This window comes from Dermacentor albipictus, chromosome 5, assembly GCF_038994185.2.
Source record: "Dermacentor albipictus isolate Rhodes 1998 colony chromosome 5, USDA_Dalb.pri_finalv2, whole genome shotgun sequence".
NCBI classification, from domain to species: Eukaryota; Metazoa; Arthropoda; class Arachnida; order Ixodida; family Ixodidae; genus Dermacentor; species Dermacentor albipictus.
In genome coordinates this window covers 111,605,730-111,629,742 of record NC_091825.1, presented here as the reverse complement: position 1 = coordinate 111,629,742, position 24,013 = coordinate 111,605,730, and the positions used below count along the sequence as shown (strand labels likewise).

Genomic DNA, 24,013 nt, shown 5'->3' with positions numbered 1-24,013 from the left:
ACGTTGGTGACCTGCGGGCCAACGGAAACGACAGGACAACGCTCGCCACTGATGACGAGGCAGCCAGCGTCGACGATTAAAGTCATGGAAGCCATGCGCTTGACGGTGACTTGGAAGTTGAGGCCTCCCATGTGCTGAACGCAGTACACCTCAGAAAGGCCAACTATTGAGGACGTCACGTGGACGACGGTCTCGGGACCATTCCCCGTAGGGACAACAATACCGAAGACGTGGGCCTTCGAAGGAGTCCATGACGCTGTTTTCTCGCTCTTACTGTGGCAGCAATTTAATTTTTGACCTCGCCGCCACCCGTATACATGCATCTATTTGTATTCCACTCAACCGCAATAATTTCTCAAAAAGGTTTTATCTTCTTGACTAAATTGTTCCTCATAATCTTTAAATCTTCTCAGACTATTAGGAAGGGCAAAAACAATTTTATGTTCTGGATCTCAAAGTGATGTAATTTCGCTGGTGTCGCTCTTTACGGGCGGTGTAGTGGCGCCTGTGCGAATTTCGAACATGGCGGGGCTGGGTTGCCAGAAATTTTTGGCGTACCATTGTATGTCGCCACTCCCGTATTAGACAGTACTGTCGCACCCTCGTGTACTTAGAACACCGCCCAGGAACTTCATGCGCAACGCTAAACCTTGTTGTCACGGTCAGTGATAAGGGCGAAACTGCCAGTTTGTTTGCTTGCTCATTTGTTTGTTTGAAGTGCACCCGAAGTACATATACATCGAGTGTTTTGCACTGCGCGGACGGTACGTTGTGTTCAAGGTATGAACTTGTGTAGATACAGCTGTTGCAAGTTGCCGACGGGAGAATAAAATTTCTTTGAGCTCGGTTTCGCGACAGCATTCGCCCTCTACAGGCGCACCTTTGTTTCGGCTGGTGTAACATCATCCTCCTGCCATCAACCTCCGACCACCGGACACGAAAACGAACAACTGAACAGGAGCAAAATTTATTCGCTTTAAAAGGTCTGAGCTGGGGACAATAAAATCTAGCTTCAAGCATAAAGTTGGCAGTAGTTATAGCATGTATTAAGGAGATACACGCGAGAAAAACATATGAAAAATAAAGAAAGCGATTAGGACTGATCCTTGTTGCGAAGACGATGTGAATCGTGGTCGAGCAAAATATGGAAGGGAACGATTGACGAATGTCGCAAAACCAGAAACGCCGGCTGAGAATAGGACATAGTAAACTTAAGTTGATGTGGGAAAAAGATCATTAGGAAATCAAGGAAATCATTCTTAGGATAACCTGAACGGCTAAGGACAAGAGGACACTATTGTCAAAAGCATACAAAAATGTAGGGCACTTTCAGCGTGACGGGAGTTGTCACCTGAGGAAGTAATAGAACAAGGGTGGCAACACTTCCCGAGTTTCTACACATTAACAAACACATCTCTCGCCGCAGTCTAAGCTTCAAAGCGGGAGGCTGAGCGCAGGAATCCTACTATGTACAGTCGCATTAAAGAACGCAATACTTCACAGCACTAACTACCTCGAAAGATAGAACGGTCATGCGGCCATCAGCATATCGTCCGAAGGACATTTTAGAACGACAGAAAGCTGAGATATAGTTGGTAAGGATTCATTATGCAAAAAAAGGTGAGGCGTGCACACAAGACACAAGAGAAGTGTACGAAGCGGCGTTCGTGTTGTCCACTTCTGTTCTCTTGTGTCCTGTCTGCACGCCTCACCTTTTTTGCATAATGTTCGAAGGACAGTGGCCTCGGACATTGGTAACGTGTGCTGCAAGCTCAGGAAGCGACACGTAGGTTGCTGCGGTTCCTATGGTAGACTTTGATCTAAATGGGCACCTCCGAATGTACAGGCCCTCACCGCCTATCTCTCCTTTCATTTTTTCTTTTCATGCTTTAACCAACTTCCCCCCGCATAGGATCGCAAACTGGATATGGTTCTCGTTGATCCCTCTGCTTGTCTTTCCCCTATCTCTCTCTCTCTCTCTCTCTCTTATAGGCAGCCACAACAAGAACATACTCGTTTTAGCCCGGATTTGTAGAAAGTACCAGAAAGTACCGAGTCACCGTGTAAATTTGACGGAAACATATTCTCAGTTCAGCTTAATATGAAGATGTCGAACTCTCGATTCCGAGATCAAAGCTCGCCCCGCTCTCAAGACTGACGTTTCGTTAGTGCATTTCATGTACAGGTAAAGAGAAGCAACGCTTGGGCCGTTTATGCACAAACAAAAAGGAGCGACGTTCCTGTCTCAACACCTGCACCCAGCGGCCGCTCTCAAACACACGCCTATCCGAAGGCCAGCAAGTGCTACCGACTGCCAAGTCGAGCGACGGATAAGATACGCCAGTAACCAGCGCGGTTCCAATATACTACTGAGCAGCCGTCTGCGTGCTGGAACTCTGACTAAACCAGACTTCGTCTGGAAACGTCCGGAAAATAAGGAGAGCAGAAAAAAAAGGAAGAACGCTCTACAAGCGCAAAAGAAACGAGGCTGTGTCGCCGCAAAGTACTGCACAGCTATAGACCGTCTTATCGCCTCCTTTCGAGTCCGCCCTGAGTGGGGACCGATCGCATTGATATGCACGTATTACGACTGTAAACAAAAAAGAAAAGCGAGAGAAGTCGCCCACTGCGTACGCCGCACGCAAGCAAATTATATCACTTTACACTCCGATTCCTGCACAACTCGGAGGTCGATCTATCGGGGAAAATGGCGGGCGCGGAGAAGCCGGTCGACAGCCGCCTCCTTTCTTCGTTATAACACGGCGCAAAACGATGCGCGCGCGCTCGCTAACCGTCCGTGTTCGCCACGCACGAGCTCTGTCGACACGGCGAGCCCATAATGCACTCCCGATTTTGAAGGCAAGCCCCCCCACACGCGCACCATCCTCACCAGCGTTCCTCCATCCGTGCATCGTCATCGGCGAAGCCCCGCACGTCCACCTTCGTATCGATTCTACGACGTGGCAAAACCGCCTCGTCGCTGGCTCGGTAGCGTACGCTGGCACGTACTACGTACACGCACGACCGAGAAGGTGGAGACGCCCCCTAGTCCACCTATATCGCCCACCAAAGTGAGCTGCCGGGCTCGACGTTTATCGGACACGTGGCGACTCGCTAAAGGCGACGGGCTCAGCATGCGTGACGACAGACGCGTAGCCGCTGGCGCGCCTATTCCGAGCTTTTGCCAGTTATCTCCCACCCCGTCCGCGTTCGGAGCATTAAGTGCCGCCAGCCTGCCAAAGGCAAAGCAAGAAAATGCGCGTCTGTGTACGTGGCGATGCACCTACTCGTGCGTATGTGCGTGCTTGCATGCCGTGTTGGAGTATTGGAAGGAGCGAGTCATTGGTTCAGCTATTGTTCCGTTGTTGTTGCTTCTTTTTTTGTTCTTGCGCCAGTGCATTCGGAGCAGCCAGACTGCCCTGACAGGGGCGGCCTGACCCGCTGTGGATTGCCGCGACCCGTGTGGGTAGCTCTGGATTCGGCTAAACGGCCTACAATCAGCTCCGAGACGCATCCCACTTGCGCGCGCATTTCGATAGCAATCGACGCGCCATTCCAACGTCGTAAACCTCCAGGTCTTAATCCGTGGTCTGAAAGCCAAACGAGATATCAAAGGGGTTACTGCAAGCCTTTTAGATGAGGTTTTATTCCTTCTCTGTTTCTCGCTTCAATTTGCATTTATTTATTTACTTATTTCGTGATTATGTCAACCCAGCAACGGGCCATTACAGGAGGGGATTAGAGTAAAACTGGTAAAGAAAAGCTGTTACAGTTTCTTGTCAGGATTCGTACTAAACTAATGGAAGTGGTTCGATATGAGGGATGCTTGGAGGGAGTAAAGAATTTGGGGTGAGGTTTGAAGGATAAGAAGGTAACACAATTGCTATAGAAGGAAGAAAACATAAAGACGATGTCTCGGTTTGGACGAAATGTAGCAACTGTTGATTGGTGTGCTCAGGAATTCAAGGGGACAGATAGAAGAGACCGAATATACTCAGCTATCTCGAAACAGCTGAAAAGCTCGCCAAAAATACTCAGATCTCAAGGCTGCACAGTTTATTGCCCTATTTGCTTGTTTGTTTGGATATTTATATATATATATATATATATATATATATATATATATATATATATATATATATATATATATATATATATATATATATATATATATATATATATCACACAGACACACACGCACACACACGAATAGACTGAGCTACGTCCAACTTGAGTGGTCTTCACCACAAGAGACCGCCAGAATTGTCCGTTTCAGCATTGCTGTGAGTCGGAGGCATGGTGTAGTTCCCTTGCTGCTCCAGTCGGGAGCGGACTTTCGTTCCTAGTAACGGAACGGAATTGGGCATTGGCACTAAAAAGGGGTCGATAAAGCGCAAAACCCAAAAGGCGGTGTGGCGATCCATGCATCTACGTCATGCCATCAGTCATGTCCGGGCCACCGAATGTGCGACAACATTTAAAATTGAGCATTACACCGCGAGCGATGACAAGCATCGATCTCACGAGCAAAACGCCTCGAGACAGGTTTGCGACGAAGCTCGGTCACCGCTCCCCTGGGGTTTCCAGCGTTTCGTCCGGCGAGGAATTCTCGTGCCAGGACGCTGTCCGTTCCCCCCCTCTGCCTTCGCCTTTTCGCCCGTGCTTCACGGGAGGCGTGGGCGGGCATCCGCTTCGGGGCGTGTGCGGCGTGTGTGTCTAAGCAAATTAGGCTCGCTCCGCTTCGTCGGACGCTGCGCAGCCGCTAATTGGGGTTTACGGAAACCGAGATCCGGGGCGAAGCGTGCAGCGCATGCGAGCCGTTCCTTGGCAGCATCTCTTTGCCGTCCTTCGTCCAGGGGTCGTTCTCGAGTTCTGCGCGGCGGTTCACGCTGGTCTGCCCTGTGCGCATCGGGATCCTGCCTCCGCCTACGCAGAAGACGGCAGGCCTTGAGACACGTCCTGCTTCCTCTTCTTCCGTGATGAATTGCCGCGTTGCTCGCGGACCTTGATGATAGGTTTCGAAGCGAATGGGCGGAGCCTACCAGTCGCCTACTGTTAACAGAGAGAGAGAGAGAGATAGACTGCCGGGAACCACGTTACTCTTACAACAAAACCTACAATCGGCATCGTAAAGCGAACTCGCAGTTTGCACATTACAGCGCAATATGGGGTTTGATGCGCGCAGCCTCTATTCCCTCGTCCAGTTGGGCGGGGTGGCTCTGCGGCGCGTATACTATCGGAGCGATTTTCTCTTTATTTGTTCCCTGTCGAGGCCCCGGGGACGCGCCATAAATCAACCGGAAGTTACCGCCGCTACAGCGCCCCCTGCCGTGGCATGTTTGCATCGCAGCGGGCGGTGCTTACGTCGGGCTGAGTCGATCTGCGTCCTCGGTGGCCTGCCTGTCACGGCTCTCAGCTGCAAGCTTGGTGAGGGGCACCTGGTGGCCACGCGAGACAAAAGAGCTGCCATTAGGCTACCAGAAGCGCCTTTCATCGTCTTCATCTTCGTCAACGTCTTTGCAGGAGTAGACCTAGCCATGTAGTTCAAGGAGCGCGTCCGGCAGTGCTTCGTCAACCGAGCAGTAAGGTCACGATCTCGGCTTGTTTTCCTTCAGTTCACTAACTAGCATCCCTGAAGCTATAATGAATTGCAGTTAAGGTAGCCAGCCTATCCGTCATGGTGACGGAGGAATATGAACACCAGAAGCTTTTACGCATTCTTTTGAGCACAACTTGTTCCTGCCTACTTGTTGGGCACGCCGCTCACGGTGTTGGAAGAGCATGGCAAGACCTGGCTCGAGTAGCAAAAAAACAAGCAACTGGATGTCTCCTGTCATATGCTCAATTAAATAAATAAAAAAAAAACAGTGTGGCAGGGCTCAAGTGTGCGGCACTACAGCGTTCGAATGAGAGCATGTGTATGAGAGCCGGTTAATCAAGGGGGCAGCAGTAATAGCGTTGCTTGTGTTTGGAGTCTTCTCAAACCGTTCTAATGCTTCCAAATCGGCGACGCAAAGAATCGTTACATACAGAGCGTCCCAAATGTCATATACCAAGATTTAAATATGTGCAGGTGCCACGTAGCTGGAAAGTAGACAGAACCAAGGTTATGTTGTTTGCCGTCGCTTGGAAATACTCAGATTACTTTTGCATTCCGCCTAATTGCATAGTTGGTCTGAATAAATTAATTAATCAGTTTCTCAAATATTATAATTAGTTGAAAAGTGCCAACGACAAAATTGTAGAGCGACATGAAACGCTCCCGATACAGCTTTCTGCTTCTCAATACGCGCTACATAAAAGTGTATTCCCGAGCATGACACAATCCCGCGACTACACGCAAAATAGCCGCGCGACTGGCCGCTCGAGGCACTTAGCGTGTATTCGTGGGTTTTTTTCACGCTCGGAAAAACAATTTGCTGTAGCATGTATTGAGCAACACAAAGCTGTATCAAGAGTTTTTAATGTTTCTAATTATGTAATTACCCGGGGTGCAAAAAAATAATCTGAGCATCTCGATCCAAGCGACGGCAAACAACATTACCTTGGTCCTGTCCAGGTAGGTAGAATTTGCAAATTTTTAAATCTTGGTGTATGACAGGTGGTACAGCCTGTATATTCATTTACAACAGTTTCCGTCCCTCTTATTCCGCTCCGTGTATAATGCCATCACTGTGCTGCTGTCGCCGTGGGGTTTCGGACCCGCGTGGTTGGATCGGAACGATGACTTCACACCCCGACTCTCTGCGTGACGCCTTCTCCGCGTATTCGGTTTGCGCTTACAAACAAGATACACCCGTTCAGATAGCGATCCCTCGGTCATCACTTACGCCAGTATATACTTTCAAGTGCAGAACCATGCGGCTCAGTAGGCCCCCTGGGAAGGTGAAGTAGGGACTGGCACCAAGGTGACAAGCCGCACCGCAGGCCATTCGACTTGGGCAACGATGCGGAAGCAACAGCTTGTATTACAACCCTGTCCACCGAGGCCCGCCGTGTGTATAGATTCCAGCTAACTTTCGCAAACGGGCGCCTGCATTTTTTATCCCCCAAAAGGCCGGGTCACACGTATACGCACTATCGACCCTGCCTCGGTGTTGACCACGCTTCCGATTTCTTCGTCCCACGGGGGCTGAAGTGAGGACACTAGCCCCGTCCCATCACCTTTGGATCGGGCACGGTCACTCCCGTGCCCGCGGGTGCACTCCGATTTCGCTCGCCTGCGATTGCTCGCCGAATGCCCCCGCGGAAGACGGAAGAAGTTGCGGAGATGGACGACGTGCTACGTCCTCGTTTGCGGATTTGGGAAACGCGCGTGCGCGCTTTCGAGAAGCTTATACGAGGCCGTGTATGCGCACATATAAACAGACCACCGCGGAGCCAGCGCCCTTATCTCGCTATGTGAACACAGGGTGAACAAGAGAGTGAGATGCGGCGAGGGGATAGGAGAGGAATAACATGGACCCTGCTACTTCGCGTGCACTACGAAAAAAAAAAAAGAGTAGGAGAGAGAGAAAGTATCTGTACACTGGAGGGTATACGTGCAACCTTGGTAAGCGAGACCGTGTCGTCATTAATCATTTCCCCACTGGCGCTGCTTTCGCAAAGACGGCCTCGCAGTATGTTTTCGTGTGTGCGTGTTTGCTCACGCATTCGCTTGTGTGTTTGTGTGTTTGTTTTGTTTGTCTCTGTGCGAGAGAGGGCTTGCGAGTTTGTACGTTTGCGGACGCGCGCGCGCATGTGTGTGTGTGTGTGTGTGTGTGTGTGTGTGTGTGTGTGTGTGTGTGTGTGTGTGTGTGTGTGTGTGTGTGTGTGTGTGTGTGTGTGTGTGTGTGTGTCGCAGATACGCCTTGCCCATTCGACTCCTCGCCGAGTGACCGCCCCTTTCCACCCCTCGCCCGAGGCTCCGAATGGGACTGCACATGTAAAGCCGGTTCTCCTCCGCTTATCGGGTCTCCTTCTTTCCTTTCGCTTATCTGTTATTTACGTTGTTCTTCACAGAGGGGACTGAAAACGGCGCGGCGTTAATTGCGTGCCTTCCTTATTTAATAATCAACTCGCCGTGTCCTCGCCACTGACCCCAGCTTTCCTTCTAGGTTCGTCTCACTTCTGTGGCTGGAGGCGTGCGCGTGTCCGGAGAGCGTTGTGTAGCCCCTTTCCCTTCTGCTCTTTCCCAGCGCTCGTCCCGACGCAGCAAAGCGTTGGACGAGAACGTTCGCATCGGCGTCGGCAAATGTGGAGGTGCCGTCAGATCGCATACGCACTATGTCTTAATTCCTTCAAAAAGAAAGCTATAAGAAAGTAGCGCCTATTCTTTACGAAGTGGAAGGCGGCCTCGATTCTGAGGTCTTTCTTCGGCTGTGCGGTGAACAGGATGTCGGCATGATCGTTGACCTGAACGTATATCGTAAGCTGTCCATTCGAATACAGCTAGAGGCGGCGTTCTCCCTGATATATACCGCTCTGGCGTTAGGAAATGAACAATAATGCGCTTCTCTTGAAAAGTTACCGGGCCATTGATTGCGCGTTCGCAATCAATTTCGGCCAATCCAATGAGGTTCGACTTTTGTACCCGGCGCTCTGAAGATGAACGGTTAACTAATCAGTATGTCAGTCCCATAAATGATTCATTTATCGGTCAATCCTTTATTGAGTGGCTCCGGGGTATTTTATGTCGACATGGCATTCGTTAAGGTGCCTCTAAATTCAGCAAACGCGGGCGTTTTGGGACTACACCCCTATAGGAACGCTACTTCCGCAGTTGGGAATGAAGCCCGCGAGCTCTCGATAAGTGGCACACCCGAAGCTCTGAAATTTCAGAAGAACCCTCACTTTCACCGTTAACAGCTTTACACTCCAAGAAATTCCCGGCAAGAATCCTAAAGCTTTACGGCGTCAGCTCTGCCGGTGCGGGTAGCGGTGGTACGTACAGCTTTTGAACAAGGCCTTTAAGTGTGCATTCCAAAGAAGCCGCGTATATCAACGGCTTAGTACTGATCACAATGAAGAAATGTACGTGGCAACAAAAGCTACCAAAGGGGATACGTTTGAGCGCGCACATATCTTTCTTCGGCTACGCACAGCCGGTCAATTTATTTAAATTAATTAAATTATGAGCTTTTTTACGTGCCGAAACAAGGATCTCGTTATGAGGCGTGCCTTGTTGAGGGATTCGTGATTAATTTCGACCACCTTCAGTTCTTTAACGTGCACCTCAATGCATGACATGCGAGCATGCTTTTTTTTTTCATACCACCTTCATTGTAATGCGCCCGCTGCGGTAGGAACTGAACCGGCGACCTCTTGCTCACAGCTGGTCAAGCAAGACTCATGCTAAGTTCTTTGGCTGTTCGTGCCACTTCCTCGGGTCAGCGGTTAAGATTTGCACTCCCTGCTCGTCAGAGCATCTAATATCGGTCATGCGCATGGCGTGAAGCCCACGACTATTTTCTGTCCGCTAAGGCATACTCTGCATTAATTGGAGTGACTGACAGTGCAGCATGCGAGGTCTGTGGCACCGAAGAAAACATCGACCACCTGCTGTGCCACTGTCCAAGTTATGCCCTAGAGAGACAAGAACTTGCCAAAGCTTTCCAAAAACTGGACAATCGGCCGCTTTCTGTGCAGGTGCTGCTGGAACACCGCCCCCATCGCCCGTCGGCCCATAAAGCGGTGAAGGCGCTTTTGTGTTTCTTAAGGACGATGGGTTTGTGCGACCACCTATGGCTATTAAGGCAATCTCTGTAAAACCACACGCGACAGCGAACTTGCCGCAATTTCCTTCTTTCCTTCCCTCCTCTCTCTCCCTGTGATCTTTGCTTTCCCCTTTCCCATTCCCCCGGTGTAGGGTAGCCAACCGGACGTTATTCTGGTTAACCTCCCTGCCTTCTTCTTTTCTCTTTCCTCCTCCCTAAGTAATCTATCCAGTTTTCTCAAGCAGTGATGGAAAGCGACACCGCCCGCTTACAAAATCGCCAGCACCGAAGAGTTTGAGGGAAAAGCTGGAACGGACATATCTCTTCTAAACGACGAGTGTCCAAAACGCCCAGGTCACTATAACCGGCAACGTGACTTGGGCATATGATATGCCCTACTTTTGACCGCCACGCCTGAGGTGAGACTGACCAGGCTGAAATGGGGCACACCGCAACGGCTTTTGTTTTGCTGACATCATTTGTCACGTACGGAGTGGGGGGGGGGGGGGGGGGGGGGGGGGGGCTAGCGCAAAAACGAGAAAGAAGAAAAAAAAAGCCTTTATGGACTTTTGACTATAAACAATAAGAAGTGTAATTTCAGTTTGAATGCTGAAATATGTTCTATAAGAAAACAAAACAAACAAAAGAACTGCGTGAATAGCATTTTGAGCTAGAACGAAGCAGTCAATCACACAGAAGCTTGCATTACTTCAGTGCTATGCTGTCATTTGGTGTATCAGTTTGAGAGTGTCCGTTCAAAGACATTCGCGTTGCTTCATTTTCTATATCACTGAATCCAATCAAGCAGAAAATTAAAGGCCTTTTTATGTAGGGCATACGTCAAAATCCCAGCTTGTTGTTCTTTTTTTTTTTGCCTGCCCTTAAATTCAAGTTAGGAAGTTACGTATACCTCATTGGCCATGCCATGCTGTGGTTCTGTTCCCTGCCTTTAGAAGTGTGACAAGTTCCAGTTCCGATTCATCAGGACACAGGCGATGAAGAAGAAATGCACGCGTACGGTGATGATAATGTACAGATGAGGAAAAAGCGGCATAACAAATGGCCAGAGAAAGTAAAGCAAAAAATACTTGTACTAACGCCGGGCCGCGGACAAGAAGCTATAGATAAAAAATAGGTTGCAATGATTGCAAAACATTTATTCGTACATGCGATGCTTATCCAGCGTCGTTCAAAACAATGTTGTCGAAAGTAGAATCTCTTTTCTTAACGGAGAGATGTTTATATCTTTTGTTCATTACAATCGATAAAAAAACGGAAAGGTATAATAAGCTTGCTAGCAGTTGGGTACGATTATTATAGAGAGTGTTAACAAGTAGCAGGACATAGACGAGTAGGAGAGCTTCTCACAGTCGCATGCTCACCAACTTATTCTAGAACGTTCCTATAGTCAATACTATCTCGTCCAAAGACACTAGGTAGCGCCTCACACTTCCTTCTATCACCGGCCTATATAGACTAAAGGTAAAGGTTGAATTAATTAAATCATGGGGTTTTGCCTGCCAAAACCACAATATGATTATGAGGCACGCCGTAGTGGGGGACTCCAGATTAATTTTGGCCACCTCAAGTTGTTTAACGAGCACCTAAATCTAAGTACGAGGGTGTTTTTGCATTTCGCCCTCATCTAAATGCAGCCGCCATGGCTGGGATTTTGACTTAAATGGTTGCATGCCGTTTAGCGACATCCCACAGCTATTCCTGATAGAATATTTTTTTATTAACCAGGTGCTTTCATTGTCTACTGGAATGTATTGAACGAATGTGCTTCCACGTATCAAGCGCGACTTTTCTTAGCAATCTTACAGGAACGTCACTTAAGCTGAGTGCATTTTTCAAACGAGAAGCGGCGCTGTGCTCTACTCGGCAGGCGAGAGATATACAGAGACTTGCGATTGTGTGTGGCAACGCAGCGACAAATCTAGGCCTTGAGCTTAGCACAGAGAAATCGGGAATTGCACTATTTTTATGAAGAGACGAGCAATTACGCGGCATCAATTCAACAGCAAGTCATATCCCATGGTCAAACAATACAAATACCTAGACGTACACGTAAACGAAGGAAAGACTTACTCAAACACCCAACAAGGTTATTTGAAGGTAATGGCCACGCGGAATGCAGCAATAATTAAACATAGGGCGTTTCGGAGCTGTACAATAAACATGAGGAGGTGCGTGGAATCTTGAAAGGAGTAATGGTGTCAGCACTAACATTCTGCGCTTAAAATCGGATATCTTGTCGGGGTTGGAAGTTAACCAAAGATCTCTAGGCCGCTTGGCTTTGGCAGCCCACGGTAAAACCACAAATGAGGCAGCCCAGGATGACATGGGTAGAACTTGCTAAACTATTCCCACACAAAATGTACAAAAATTTCATCTTGGTAGCGCGGTTATAGTGCAGTTCAGCCTTGCACTAATATAAAGAACTGTAACGAATATCCAGCAGAGACATTTACATAACATCTTTTCAACGTAAAAAAGGGGACTTTTGACAGTCAAATCAACGTTATTTTCAGGTGAACTAGAGAAATCTCAACCTCTACTGGAAGTATTGAATCTCCAATTGATACGTATAGTGTACTTTCAGGCAACGTTAGTCGTTTATAGGGTGGTGGTGGTACCTTCATGTAAGCTTGCATGAAGGCTCCTTACTCGGCGGAGTCCAGTAAGGAGGAAACAAATCAACTAGATGAAACATGACGTCACACAGTCAGCCTATAGGCACGCCAGCTTTTCACGAAGCTGTCCCCTTTGCTCTGTCTCTGCATCGTGTCTCCAGAAGTCTTGCCCAGCATGTGACCCTGCGCTCATTCTGCCCAGTTTGCTTCTTCTTTCCTGGTGAGCATTAATCAATGCACACGTGTTCGGCTGCTTTGCCGAGCACTATATTCACATTTCTTTCTCCAGGCTCCAGTCGTGTATTGCAACGTTTGCGTTGCTGCTACACTCACGCGTTGCTGTCGGACTCGTCGTCTTTTCCGAAGAGTGCGGGGGAAGGAAGTAAAACCTACCGTGACACAGTCTCGTGTTCGCTCTTTCCATCCTACATCCATGGAGCCAAGGAAGAGTTCTCAGTCAAGACCCGTCTGAGAATATGCGAGTCGTCACTGATAGCTATGGAGCCGAGGAAGAGTTCTCAGTCAAGACCCGTCTGAGAATATGCGAGTCGTCACTGATAGCTATAGCTACGCCATGCGAAGCAGGAGTCCGTCCGAACGCAGCGAACCCGTATGCACCGTATATGCCGCTGCACGTTTATTATATATTAGCCTCCTCGCGGCTAAAGGACAGGCTAAGCCGTTGGTGCCACCGCAGACGGCGACGACGACGGCGGCGAACGCGCGATCTTTCAAACGCCGCCACGTCGTGGGCGGGACCAGATGCACGCCGAGATTCGCAGCGAGGATGACGTCGTCCATACCAGACCGCCGCCGCGCGACCGACCGACCGCCCGCAGCTCGGCTCGCACTTCGCCCGCGCAGCCGCTCGAGAGTCCAACCTCGATTCGTCGCCGTCGTCGTACGTGTCTCTTCTTTTCTGCCGCGGCCCGGGCATGCAGGCCCCCGTATCGCATCTGAATTGGGCGCTGACTTGCTTCATGAGCGATGAGCGCGCGCGTCGCGCATACGGCCTCGCTCAACACCGGCATAACTCACCCGCGGCCTCTGCTGCGGAGATGCGTCCAGGGCGATAAGCGCCTCGCCGACCCCCGAGAACGACGTCCCGCCTACCCACCACCACAGAACGCAGACGGGCGACGATGGTTTTCGCCGACGCCTATAAATACGGTTTGCCGGGAGCGTAGTAAATCATGCCCCCCCCTCCCCTCCCCTCGTTTGCTGCCGCGTGAAGTGGAGGCAGCCGCGACGAGCTGTACGCAAATCGAAGCGTCAGCGTTGACGACGCTTGATTTGGCCTCGAAGTTATTTGATTAGGCGAAACAGTTTCGGGGGCGACTTGAATCATTGCCGACAGGGGATGCAACTGCCTCCGCACCCTACGTGCACGTGCGACTGGCCTCCTTAGCGCAGGTTTTGAAACGCCGTTGCCGACGCTGACGTCCTTCACGCGCCTATGTTTTTTTTTTTTTATCGCAATAAGCGTGCAGCCGTTTGAACCAGCATCTCCTAGTCAGAACAGCAGTCCGGGACCTTGCGCCTATAGAGACGATCAGAGTTTGGTAGATCACACCAATCGTTTTGGTGTGCCAGACGCATGCGTAGCCGTTTTCTGTACGAGTTCCATCGGCAGCGGCAACAGCCTGCGTATTGCACACTGAAAGGACATACACCGCTCCCTGCGATTTGCAATTGCCCTGTCTTACGAAGGCCGAATATGTCTGCACATTTCCTAATTTCAACGCACCCCCTAATCCGTTACGATCCTCGACTCCCCACCATCTCGAATAACGAGTTGACGAAGAAGAAAGAAAAAAACGTCTTCTGGATATCTGTTGCACCGATTTGAAGAATTCCAAGCTTCGCTCAAGCGCCTCAAAATGCACGCGGCCGATGCGAGTGCAGCAGTTCGCTAAACTGGACGTTCGTACTTTATTATCTTATCATTAGATTAACGTCCAACACGAGCGCTTAGCAGAGCCCCGGAAAATTCCGCCCTCATACGACGGCGAATCCGGATTTCCGAACGACAGATGTTCAATGGGGATTAAAGGAGGGCTTGAGAGGGTCGTAAAAGATATTGCCCCGACTGAGCGGCCGCCCGCTGTGGTGGCGCTCGACGCAAGCTCGACGCAGGCTTGCAACCCGCATTCGCACGTCGGTAGCGCGAGACTCGCTAGTCGGCCAGCTGCCATTAAGAGAGTGGAGGACCTGTTTTACTGGCCATATAACCGGGCGGCCGGCGCCCTGTACACCCTTAAACAAAATTACACCCTATGGGTTGTATCTTGCCACACAACAATAAACGTCGTCCCCCTTGACCGCATTTCCTTTCCTTAACGCTGCGAGCCCGGTACTTCCCAGTAACGAACGGCATGCGCGTTATCAGCACGACTTAGCATTCCCGACAGGAAAGTGGCGGGCGCGGCGTTTTCGAGAAAGGAAACGCAAGCGAGGAAGATGACGTTTATTGTTGGGTGGCAGATGTACGCCCCAAAGGGTGTACCTTTGCCTAAGAGTGTACACGTCCAAAACCCATCCCACGAGGAATGCTATCCAAAAAGGCCACGTGCCGACCCCCAAGTACCGGACAGAAAGTGACACGAAACTCATTTTCTGGAACCGCATCGGCTGTCCATGGCACGCGGTTATGCACAGAGGAATACTTGTATTGCCCATTACCAAGGCGAGGTGCCTAGAAATTGCTGATGTGGTAAGAGTACTCACAGATAGAAACCCAAAGGCTAAGTTTAAATAGAACAACCAATAAGCGTAATTACTGAGAGTGCGCTCTCATGCCGCTATTCATCTGGACCTGTCTTTCCAAACTACTTTTACATTTGTAAGAGCAAATTTCAGCCAATCTTAATGCTGGACATATCATAGAACAGACAGCCTCCCGACGACGAAGAGCAATTACGAATGGGAAGCTTCGCGAATTCGTGCCCCAGTATCTAAAGGGGGGATGGACTCTGATCTGCACACAAGAGCGAAAATTACGCCTATGTAACACTAACTATAGAGACGTGGAAAACGAAAGTATACACGTATTTATTTCCTTGGGTTTAAATTGATGGCGTTTCGTTCCGCGAGCACGGCATATATACATCGAGGCGCGAAAGTGCCCAAAACGGGGAATGCAGGCAAAAAGAAAAAAAAACGAAATTTAATCATAAACAGTAGATCCGCCTTCGTGAAATGAAAGCTGCACTGGCTGCGCCTTACCGTACGACCACCACGTTTTAACGCGATTAAGACACCGTGTCACATAAAGTCCAGCGTCAGCGTCGGTGTCGGCGTCGGCTTGCAGTATGAGCTGCAACACAATCCTCGTGGTCAAAAAGGGCGTCATGAGTGCACACACAAAAAATGTCCTTCAGTAAATACCAGTTGTTGACACGGTTTTTACTCCTCCATGTTTTCGTATGCGGTTGCCTCCATGCCGTCTTAGGGGCCCTTCGACCACAACCGCCGCATTGCAGCCCTTATTGCACGCCGCTTCTTTATAATGAGCGCACATAGACTGCGTAGCTGGCATTGTTTGTTGTGGTGATATACTTGATATACTTGTGGTGATATAAAAAAAGAAAGCACATATGCCCCGTAACACCCATTACCGATAATACCACATAAAACATATGGAATCCCTCCCCCCCCCCCCCCAAGAAAAAACCCTATGTCCTCCTCTATCATATGGTGTTATTGGACATAGGAGTTGAGTTGAGTTGAGTTGAGTTGAGTTGAGTTGAGTTGAGTGGTTGTAGGCTACTGGTGGGATTAGCCTTGCAGTAGCTGCAGTTATCGGGCATGTGGGGTTCTTCTAACAGGGTTACAAACTTTATTTCTTCCATCGCATGGTAGTGACTTTGTTCTGGTAGCTTAAAGGTATTGCAGTAGCCGGCTCTAGCAACTTGGCCATAGCTACAGAGGGAGTACAACAAGACGGATAGGAGTAGACGCCACATGGGCGAAGTCCGTCTCCTGTACGCCTTGTCGTCATCGCGCTGTACCATGGGTCATGAGTTACCGCCAAGCCCTACTTTCCACCCTACCTGAATTCCAACCAGTAACTTCTCCACTTCCTAGATAATAAATCCCGTCAACCTCTCTCTCTAGCGCTCGTCCTGTCTGCTCCTTTCTGTGTCCGTGTTTCACTTCGCGCTAGAAGCCAAAATCATGTTACCGTACCAACTCGCCCAACTGTCTATCCTTTTGCAACCTCTCTCTCCGTCTCTCGACAGGGACGCCCACATCTGTTGCTTGCACTTTGTCCTGCCGCTGAGCTGTGGTCCTTAAAGGGCTGAAGAATATAGCTCCTCCACCTCTCCAAAATATCTCTCTGACCGATCTCCCTCCCTCCCCCCTCCCCTCCCTCTCTCTCTCTCTCACTGTTTCTCTGAGTTGCTTAAGTACTCACGAAACTCGAAGTTCGCGACCAGCAGCTAAATATCTAAATTTATACAGCATAGTTTCGTGCTGGTTTAGATAGCCGAAGCACTGAACGTCGATGCCAAGCTCTTCCTTCCTTGGCTTCGTCTTCTAGGAACTAGTCTGTAAACAGACATATGGTAATGGTAGTAGGATGCAGTCAAGATCGGCTGCTGCTGGAATAGATATATGGCGATGGTATCTACATCCTCGTGCAGTTAAGTGCAGCCGACAGTGGAATTCCAGTTGTCTGCTGGAATCTCACTTTTCTTCATTTTTAGTAGCATTTTTGTCCACGAAGAGACAATTAAAATGCGCAATCTAAATTAACAGTCGGTCGTAAAAACTAAACTGGTTGTCTCGACGTTCGTAATAACTCTGTGCGTTGGCTATAACTTTTTCTTTAGTTTTATTTAGATGTAGTGCCGTCTCATTGCGAAGCATTGCAGGGGTGGGTACAAAAGCTGCTTACATAGGCAATAAATCAAGCGCGACACAGCATACATTAGCATACATAGAGAAGATGAAACTGCACGAGTACGCAAGCAACATGCGATATGCCTTCTTATCCGCAGGTTAAACTTCTAGCTTTATCTGTGATGGCCGGACAGACACCGCAACAAGAAGATTTGGCACAAGATATACCTGTCTGCAGATAAAACCTTATATGTTGCAATGCGCTCATATGTCATATTAATGAGGGCTGTCAAAGACCGGGGAGATCTGTTGCAGACGATTTCATCCGAACAGAAGGGACATCGCCCTGTTATGCTCTTTATGGGGAGGCAACGCGACTATATCACCAACGCCCACAAATTCTCCAGCGTCAATTTACAAATAGAAACTTACCCCTGCATGCGCACTGTACTAGACCACCGCATCCAACGCAGTGACAAATGGTAGATTCGGTGAAGTACAGCATAACATCTAATCTTGTGCGAGGAAGTATCCTGCTACGAAATTAGTGATTTAATTAATTTATGATTTCTTTCTTTACCGTCAGGGCCAATTGGCATTAAACAGGGGTGTACACAAAATAACTAAAGAAAAAAGCATTAACGGTGACGTCGGCATCATCCACCCAACAAAGGCGCCCTTTCTCGTACTCCGTTTTGTCTCAAATGTACGGTTCTTACACACGTTCCTGTCCATTTTTATACTCTTCTTCGATCGTTTTCCTCGCTCTTCACACGTTATAACGGACATGTTGCTGGATCTGCGTTGCCTATGTAACACAATGAAGCGAAAAACTACCGGCAGTCAAGGCCCTTAATTATCTCACATCTATGGACCTCTGCTATTGTTGCCACTTGAACTCCCATCTTGGGCTACCGCGGGAACGAACCGGAGACTCTGCAGAGTTTCCTACAAATATCGCTAGAGGGAGCGACCGTTCATCCACCACGGAAATAACGGTTAGTAGACGGATTTGTCTCGTCTTCGAGCTTGCGGCTTCAAACATCTCGCGTCGCTATTTCTTAAGCTTTCCCTTTTCAAAATTTATAAGCATCTATATTTTTCTCAACGCAGCAAGGTCATTAGTCCGCGCACGCACGCATAATTACTAGGTATATTTGCGTTTATAAGGCAATATTTCGTTGAAAACGAGTCACGAAGCCGTACGAAGACAGAAGGACAAAGTTTAGGCAAATCCTGCGCATCATTCTCATACTGGCCTGAACCGTCATGCTTGCAGCTGCCATATACACTGGCGCCCTCTAGCAATTTTCGTAAGGCAAGGAGAAGGAGGAAAGAAAGGCAGAGGGAAGGAACGTTAACCAGGAATGCGTCTGGTAGAGCAGACGTCAAATGGAAAAAAGAAAAAGAAAGGAAAAAGAAGCCCCTAACGTGGCGCTTGGAGCAAAACTGCTCCTAGACTTCCAGAGAAACTTTGTAGACTAAATCTTCCGTACACATGTGTCAGCGTTGGCTGTGCGTGCGTGCATGGTTTAATCTTCACCCTACATTTGAAGAGGCATGCCACGTCTGCCAGTGAGGCGAACTCCTCCACTTCTCATTACAGACACCATCCTTCCTCTCTCGCTGTCCGCAAAACCGCTTAAATCAATGAGAAAACATTACGCTTAGCGTTCGAACGTCTTGAACCGGGTGGAGGCCATTTGGCCAAGCCAACGTAATCGGCGAGCAAGAAAACGCTGCTGCGGGCCAAGTGTGGCGAACCTGTTCTCTCTCTTATCGGCAAAGCATCGGTCTCCGAAACGTGGTTCGATTTAATTAATATGCGTATACAGCCGCCTTGTCGATAACAGCAGTATGGACTAAAGGGGATGCAGCGAGAAAGAGCAAATGTTTTGTTAGCCTCAAAGCATCTTCGCAGTTTTCTTTTCTTCCTGTTTCTGAACGAGCTTCCCGACAGAAGACGTTCACTTCAACAGTCGCGGAGGTCAGCCACGAAGCCGTGTTCTCTGGAAGTGTTCTCCATTTAGGTATTTTTCTTTTCTTCTTCTCTCCTTTGTACATTGTTTGTTTGCAGTGTTCCCACTCTCTCGCTCCGCCCATTTACGTGACCATTTATCTTCGTGAGCGGCCGGCGCAATCAGGACATGCATTCTATTGTGACGGGGTACGCGCCCAAAACAAACTTATAAGCAACCGCCGCGCGCTTTTAATCCCGCGCCGGACGCACCGTCTCCTGCCACGCTTAGCAGACGGCCGTTCCTTCCATCTCAATCAGCGTTTTTCTCACGGCCAAAGACCGTCGTAGAACAAAGAAGGCGCACAGGAGAGTTGGATCAGGGAGGAAGAAGTGAATAGGAGTGGCGGTCACAGTTTTCGTCTAAGAAGATGAACGTGCTCTGGCCCTGACCCGCTCTTTCTTTTCTCTCGTTCGTATAGCGTTAACTGCTTGCTTCTGTTCAGTCCAGGGGCCGCCTGCGATCTGACCATGCTCAGGCCATCACTCTGGCGCACTGACTGGGGAAGGCTGGGATTATAGAACCAGCGAAGCCCTATGCGCTCGCTGCATACGTACACATTACAGCTTTCGCATCTGTAATTGCCCCGGCGAGCGCGTTTACGGGCACAGCTCTAGCCGCTACCGTTTGGTGCAAGCAGGCAGCCTTTACGCTGATTTCTCTGTCCAAGCATAACAGGTCGCTCTCTCCATCAACGCTGCGTCTGTCTGTCTGTCTGAAGGCCGAGAAGGGGATGAAAAAAGATGTGTGAGGGCCGAGCCATCCGCGTACGGTTACCATTTTTCTGATCACTATTATCGCGTCATAACCTGCAGTGCAAATCGTTAAATAACCATGCACGGGACCATCACTACTTGCTTATCACAAGATGAGTAGGATGCGCAGCGCGCATGACAGCCTCGTAGTTAGGAAGATGCAAGGTCTTCGCGCCGCCTTACGATATATTTACCATGTACGAGTGCTTCGTGTTAGGCTGCGTGTCTGTGGTATAGTATAAAGCACGCCGCCAAGCTTGTATTTTGTGTTGCGGAAGTCGAGCAACTCAATCACGGATATTTAGAGAACATAGCATCATTCCGATGAGTCCCAGCATCGGTCTTAGAAAAAAACTGGCAAACGCATAAACGACCTGCTCTGTCCCCTTGCATGCAGGGACCCCTTGCAAGGTCCCTTTGCATGCAGGGACCTTGCATGCAACAGGTTGACGACTTTCGCCGGGTGTGTGTGTGTTTTCAAGATGACAGTGCTGGAAAAAGAAAAATATAACCTTCGTATTTCACGTAACATGGTGACATTATTCGCATCTTCTGTCTCATAGAGGAGCACTAGTATTAGCATAAAACTGAAAATAGAATAACAAATTACAGACATCAAACTTCACTCTCGGGACATGAAAAAGAAAAGTGTTCGTTGAAATCTTCCAATAATTCACATAAATGGTCAGTAAAGTGACCTTTCTGCTGGCGCGGAGATACTGAATGTTAGCGCAGCTGCTGACGTACAACACCATAACACAATACACTAACAATAACAGCGAAACACGTGATGCTGATGAGCAACTTTTCAGCGGCCACACGTAGTTGTACCTTTTGTGACTCCTGGCATGGCTAGGCGTTGCATCAGCGCAGGCATGCAGAACACGAATCATTGTGGTTTGCAACGCGCAGGAAAACTTGCAACAAGACGCAGCTTTGAAAGCGATTCGGGTGTGCACGAAATGTTTTAATTGGAAGAGGATTCTACAAACTGACAGGCAAGTGCACGATAACCAAAGCACTGCCCATGCACAACATACCTATACCAATGCTGTTGCCAGGAGCTAATTTCTGGGGTATTTTCAACCGACTTTTTTTTTACATTTGAAGATCTCCTAAGCCGCTTGTGTTTGTACTCATGGGTTAGCAAAATTCGTCCTTCCCGTCCACGCAAGCACACGATCAGACATCCCAAAGTGCTTCCTATTCACACAGTGAATTGTTTCTTAACCTAATGTCGTTATGCCGGAAGAATAGCATATATGTGAAAAAAAAAAAAAACTTCTGTGCCACTTCCTGAGCACCGATACAACTAAGCCTCCGCCGCGTTTCTTTCTTTCTTTCTTTCTTTCTTTTTTCTTTACAATACAGAGTCATGAAACCTACCTCCAGTAAAATGCACCTTATCACACGAAAGCTTCCGCACGCCATTGTGATCGTACATGGCGCTCGTTAATGCTGTGCCTACGTGACCCCAGCAAGCGAGTCCAGCTCGGCGCATTCGTAACGCATCGTGTTGGTCATCTAATCCTAGTGTCATCATCAGCTACGTCAACACTACTACCTCGTGGCCACCACCTATAGGAACAATCCTCGAGCAGGTTCCTAAAGCCTGCTGTCGAAGCAAGCGTTTTTTGGTGACAGTTCCGTGCAATTTTTGTTGCTGCATATTCTTTGCGCCAAATCGCCCGAAATCAGGAAAAAGAAAGTGCTACGCTATACGTCCAGCCTCGTTTCAAAAACAGATAGAAGGAAAGAAAAGAAAGAAAGAGGGGAGAGAGAGATAGAAATGTTATTGCAAGCTTCTTAGAACGTGCGTCTCTTTCCCAAGACACCTCCACGAATTTCCTGCATGTCCGAGTTAAGTGTGAAGAAGATTTGTACACGCCACGCAAGCGCAAGGTAACCCTGCCTCAGGCACAGTCGGCGGATGCCCTGCAGGCACGCCGAGAACGAAGCAACATTTCATACACATCCACGGCGACTTCCTCAGCCTGACAATCTTCAATGTCCCCGGATTTACGCCTGTAGTTGCACATGTTATTTAAATTCAACGCTGCGCGCCGTTCCAGAATTACGAAGCAACACCGTGAAAGCGGTTCTCCGTGCTGCGCGAAAACGACATCATCCTGACGGTGGCTACACTCTAAAAACAGTTTGCACCCTTTGGGGTGTATATTTGTCCCACAACAATAACCGTCATCTGCCTTGCTTGCGTTTCCTTTCCTGAAAACTCGGCGCTCGCTACTTTCCTGTCGAGAATGCTGCGTCACACTGATAACGCGCACGCCGTTCGTGACTGGGAAGTACCGGGCTCGCAGCGTTAAAGAAAGGAAACGCGGGCAAGACAGATGACGATTATTGTTGTGGGACAAATATACACCCCAAAGGGTGCAAACTGTTTTTAGAGTGTATACTTACGCGCGTTGTGAGCTGAAGATAAGAGCACGCTATCTCGCGTTCCAACGGGGGCCAGAAGTGGGCTTAGCCTTCCAAACGACACCGCTGTCGAAATTCCGGAGTGAGCTATAGCTGCATAATCCCATTTCATTATTTCACACGACCTGCTCTCCGGAGGTGTTCACTTCCGTACATGCACTACAGGTTCGACGGCTTCGCGCTTCGAAAGCACCCGTGCTATGATGATAATAATGCGAGAGGAGAAGCGTACAGAGGATACACCTTAGCTGCGAGCGACAGTTAGGTAGCAACTTAGCAAAGCGTAATTAGCGCTGTACACGAAGGTGGCGCGCAGCCAGAAACCCATCTATCAAATTTTACGCACCCCATTTCAAACCCGGCTCCCTTATAGAAGAACCGTTCCATCCGCCACACGATGACTAGATATGGCAGACGCAGCGGACGAGACATTCCACGCGACTAACGTATGCGCAGCGGCTCCCGTTCCCGAGCCCCGCAGATACGCGGGCGACGGCTGCGCTGTCCCAACGTCGGCCGACAGTTCCGCCGAGCAATAATTACCTCAGGTCAAAGTTTTCACATCGACAGGCGAGAAAGACAGTCGCCGTGAAGTGCCTACATGACGAGCCCGGGCGGAGACTCTCCGAATGTTTATAATGCCACGGGACGGATAGACAAATGGGAGTCGTGAGGCGTTTGCGCGCCGCATAAGGGGAGCTGACAGCGCCACACGTGTACAGCGTCTGTCTGCGTTCGGGTGTGTCTGTGTGGGCGCGCGAGGGACCGTCGTCGTGACCGGCCACTTCCTTCGGTCTCCTGCCGTGGAAGATCTCGTAAAAAAAAAAGAAAAAAAAATTAGCGGCGAGTTAATAACAAGGCAAGACCCGTAATAGCCGTTCTTTCTTTTTTTCTCTCTCTCTCGGCTTCCTCACGACCGACGCGTTACGAACGCATATGAGGTATACACGCAAACGCGCGCAGACACACGGCGTTCCCTCTGCCGCCGCGCTTGTATGTGTGCGCCGGCTGCAGGTGATATGCGAACTGGCGAGGGGTGCACGTTTCTCTAACAATTACACTGACCCATTGCCCACGAAAATCGGTGCCGCCGCCGCTTATGTACCACCGCGAGCGTTCTCGAAGGTGTCGCATACACTGGGCGCGGCTACCCGCTATATGTATGTGTACGCGAGACAAGGTGTCTTGATCGCCCGAGGCGATTGTTACTACATCTGCCGATTTGCCGGTTCCGTCACAGCCACGCCGATGGTTATTGCTTCACGCGAAACTGTTGCACAAATCGGACACAAATGGTCGCCCGAAGAAACGTCGTGACGGCCGCCATGAGCGCGCGTTCCTGGACGCGAGGTGGCCACCGATTTGGACGCGGTCGTGAAGTGTCCCTTCCCGAAGACAGCACAGGCAGTGTAGTAAAACCAAAGCGATCAAGGCAGAAAGCTGGGCTAGTTGGTGTGACATCTGTCATCTGTCGCTTCCTCCGTCTGTGTCCCTGTTATTTGCGCTAGTCTTTTGAATAATGAAGTGAAGTAAAGGCGCGGGCTTTTGTTGAAAGTTTCGACGATTGCCCCGTCGCCTACTGCTGCAGGCGTAGAATAATCATCGCTACAATATCGCAAAGGTAT

At 49.3% G+C, this 24,013-nt stretch overlaps 1 protein-coding gene across 4 annotated transcripts in view; it reads right to left on the bottom strand.

The window, feature by feature from the left end:
* The window catches only part of LOC139060039 (protein Wnt-2-like), a 79,542-nt gene that overhangs the window by 34,574 nt on the left and 20,955 nt on the right, over positions 1–24,013 (bottom strand). Inside the window, exon 1 of one of the 4 annotated variants that reach the window (XM_070538768.1) lies at positions 2,891–3,041. The exons of the other annotated variants lie outside the window; for them this stretch is intronic. Within the exon in view, the coding sequence (XP_070394869.1) occupies positions 2,891–2,904 (14 nt within the window). The 5' untranslated portion in view covers positions 2,905–3,041. Of the gene's footprint in view, positions 1–2,890; positions 3,042–24,013 lie in introns of those variants that run through there. 4 annotated transcript variants of the gene reach the window in all.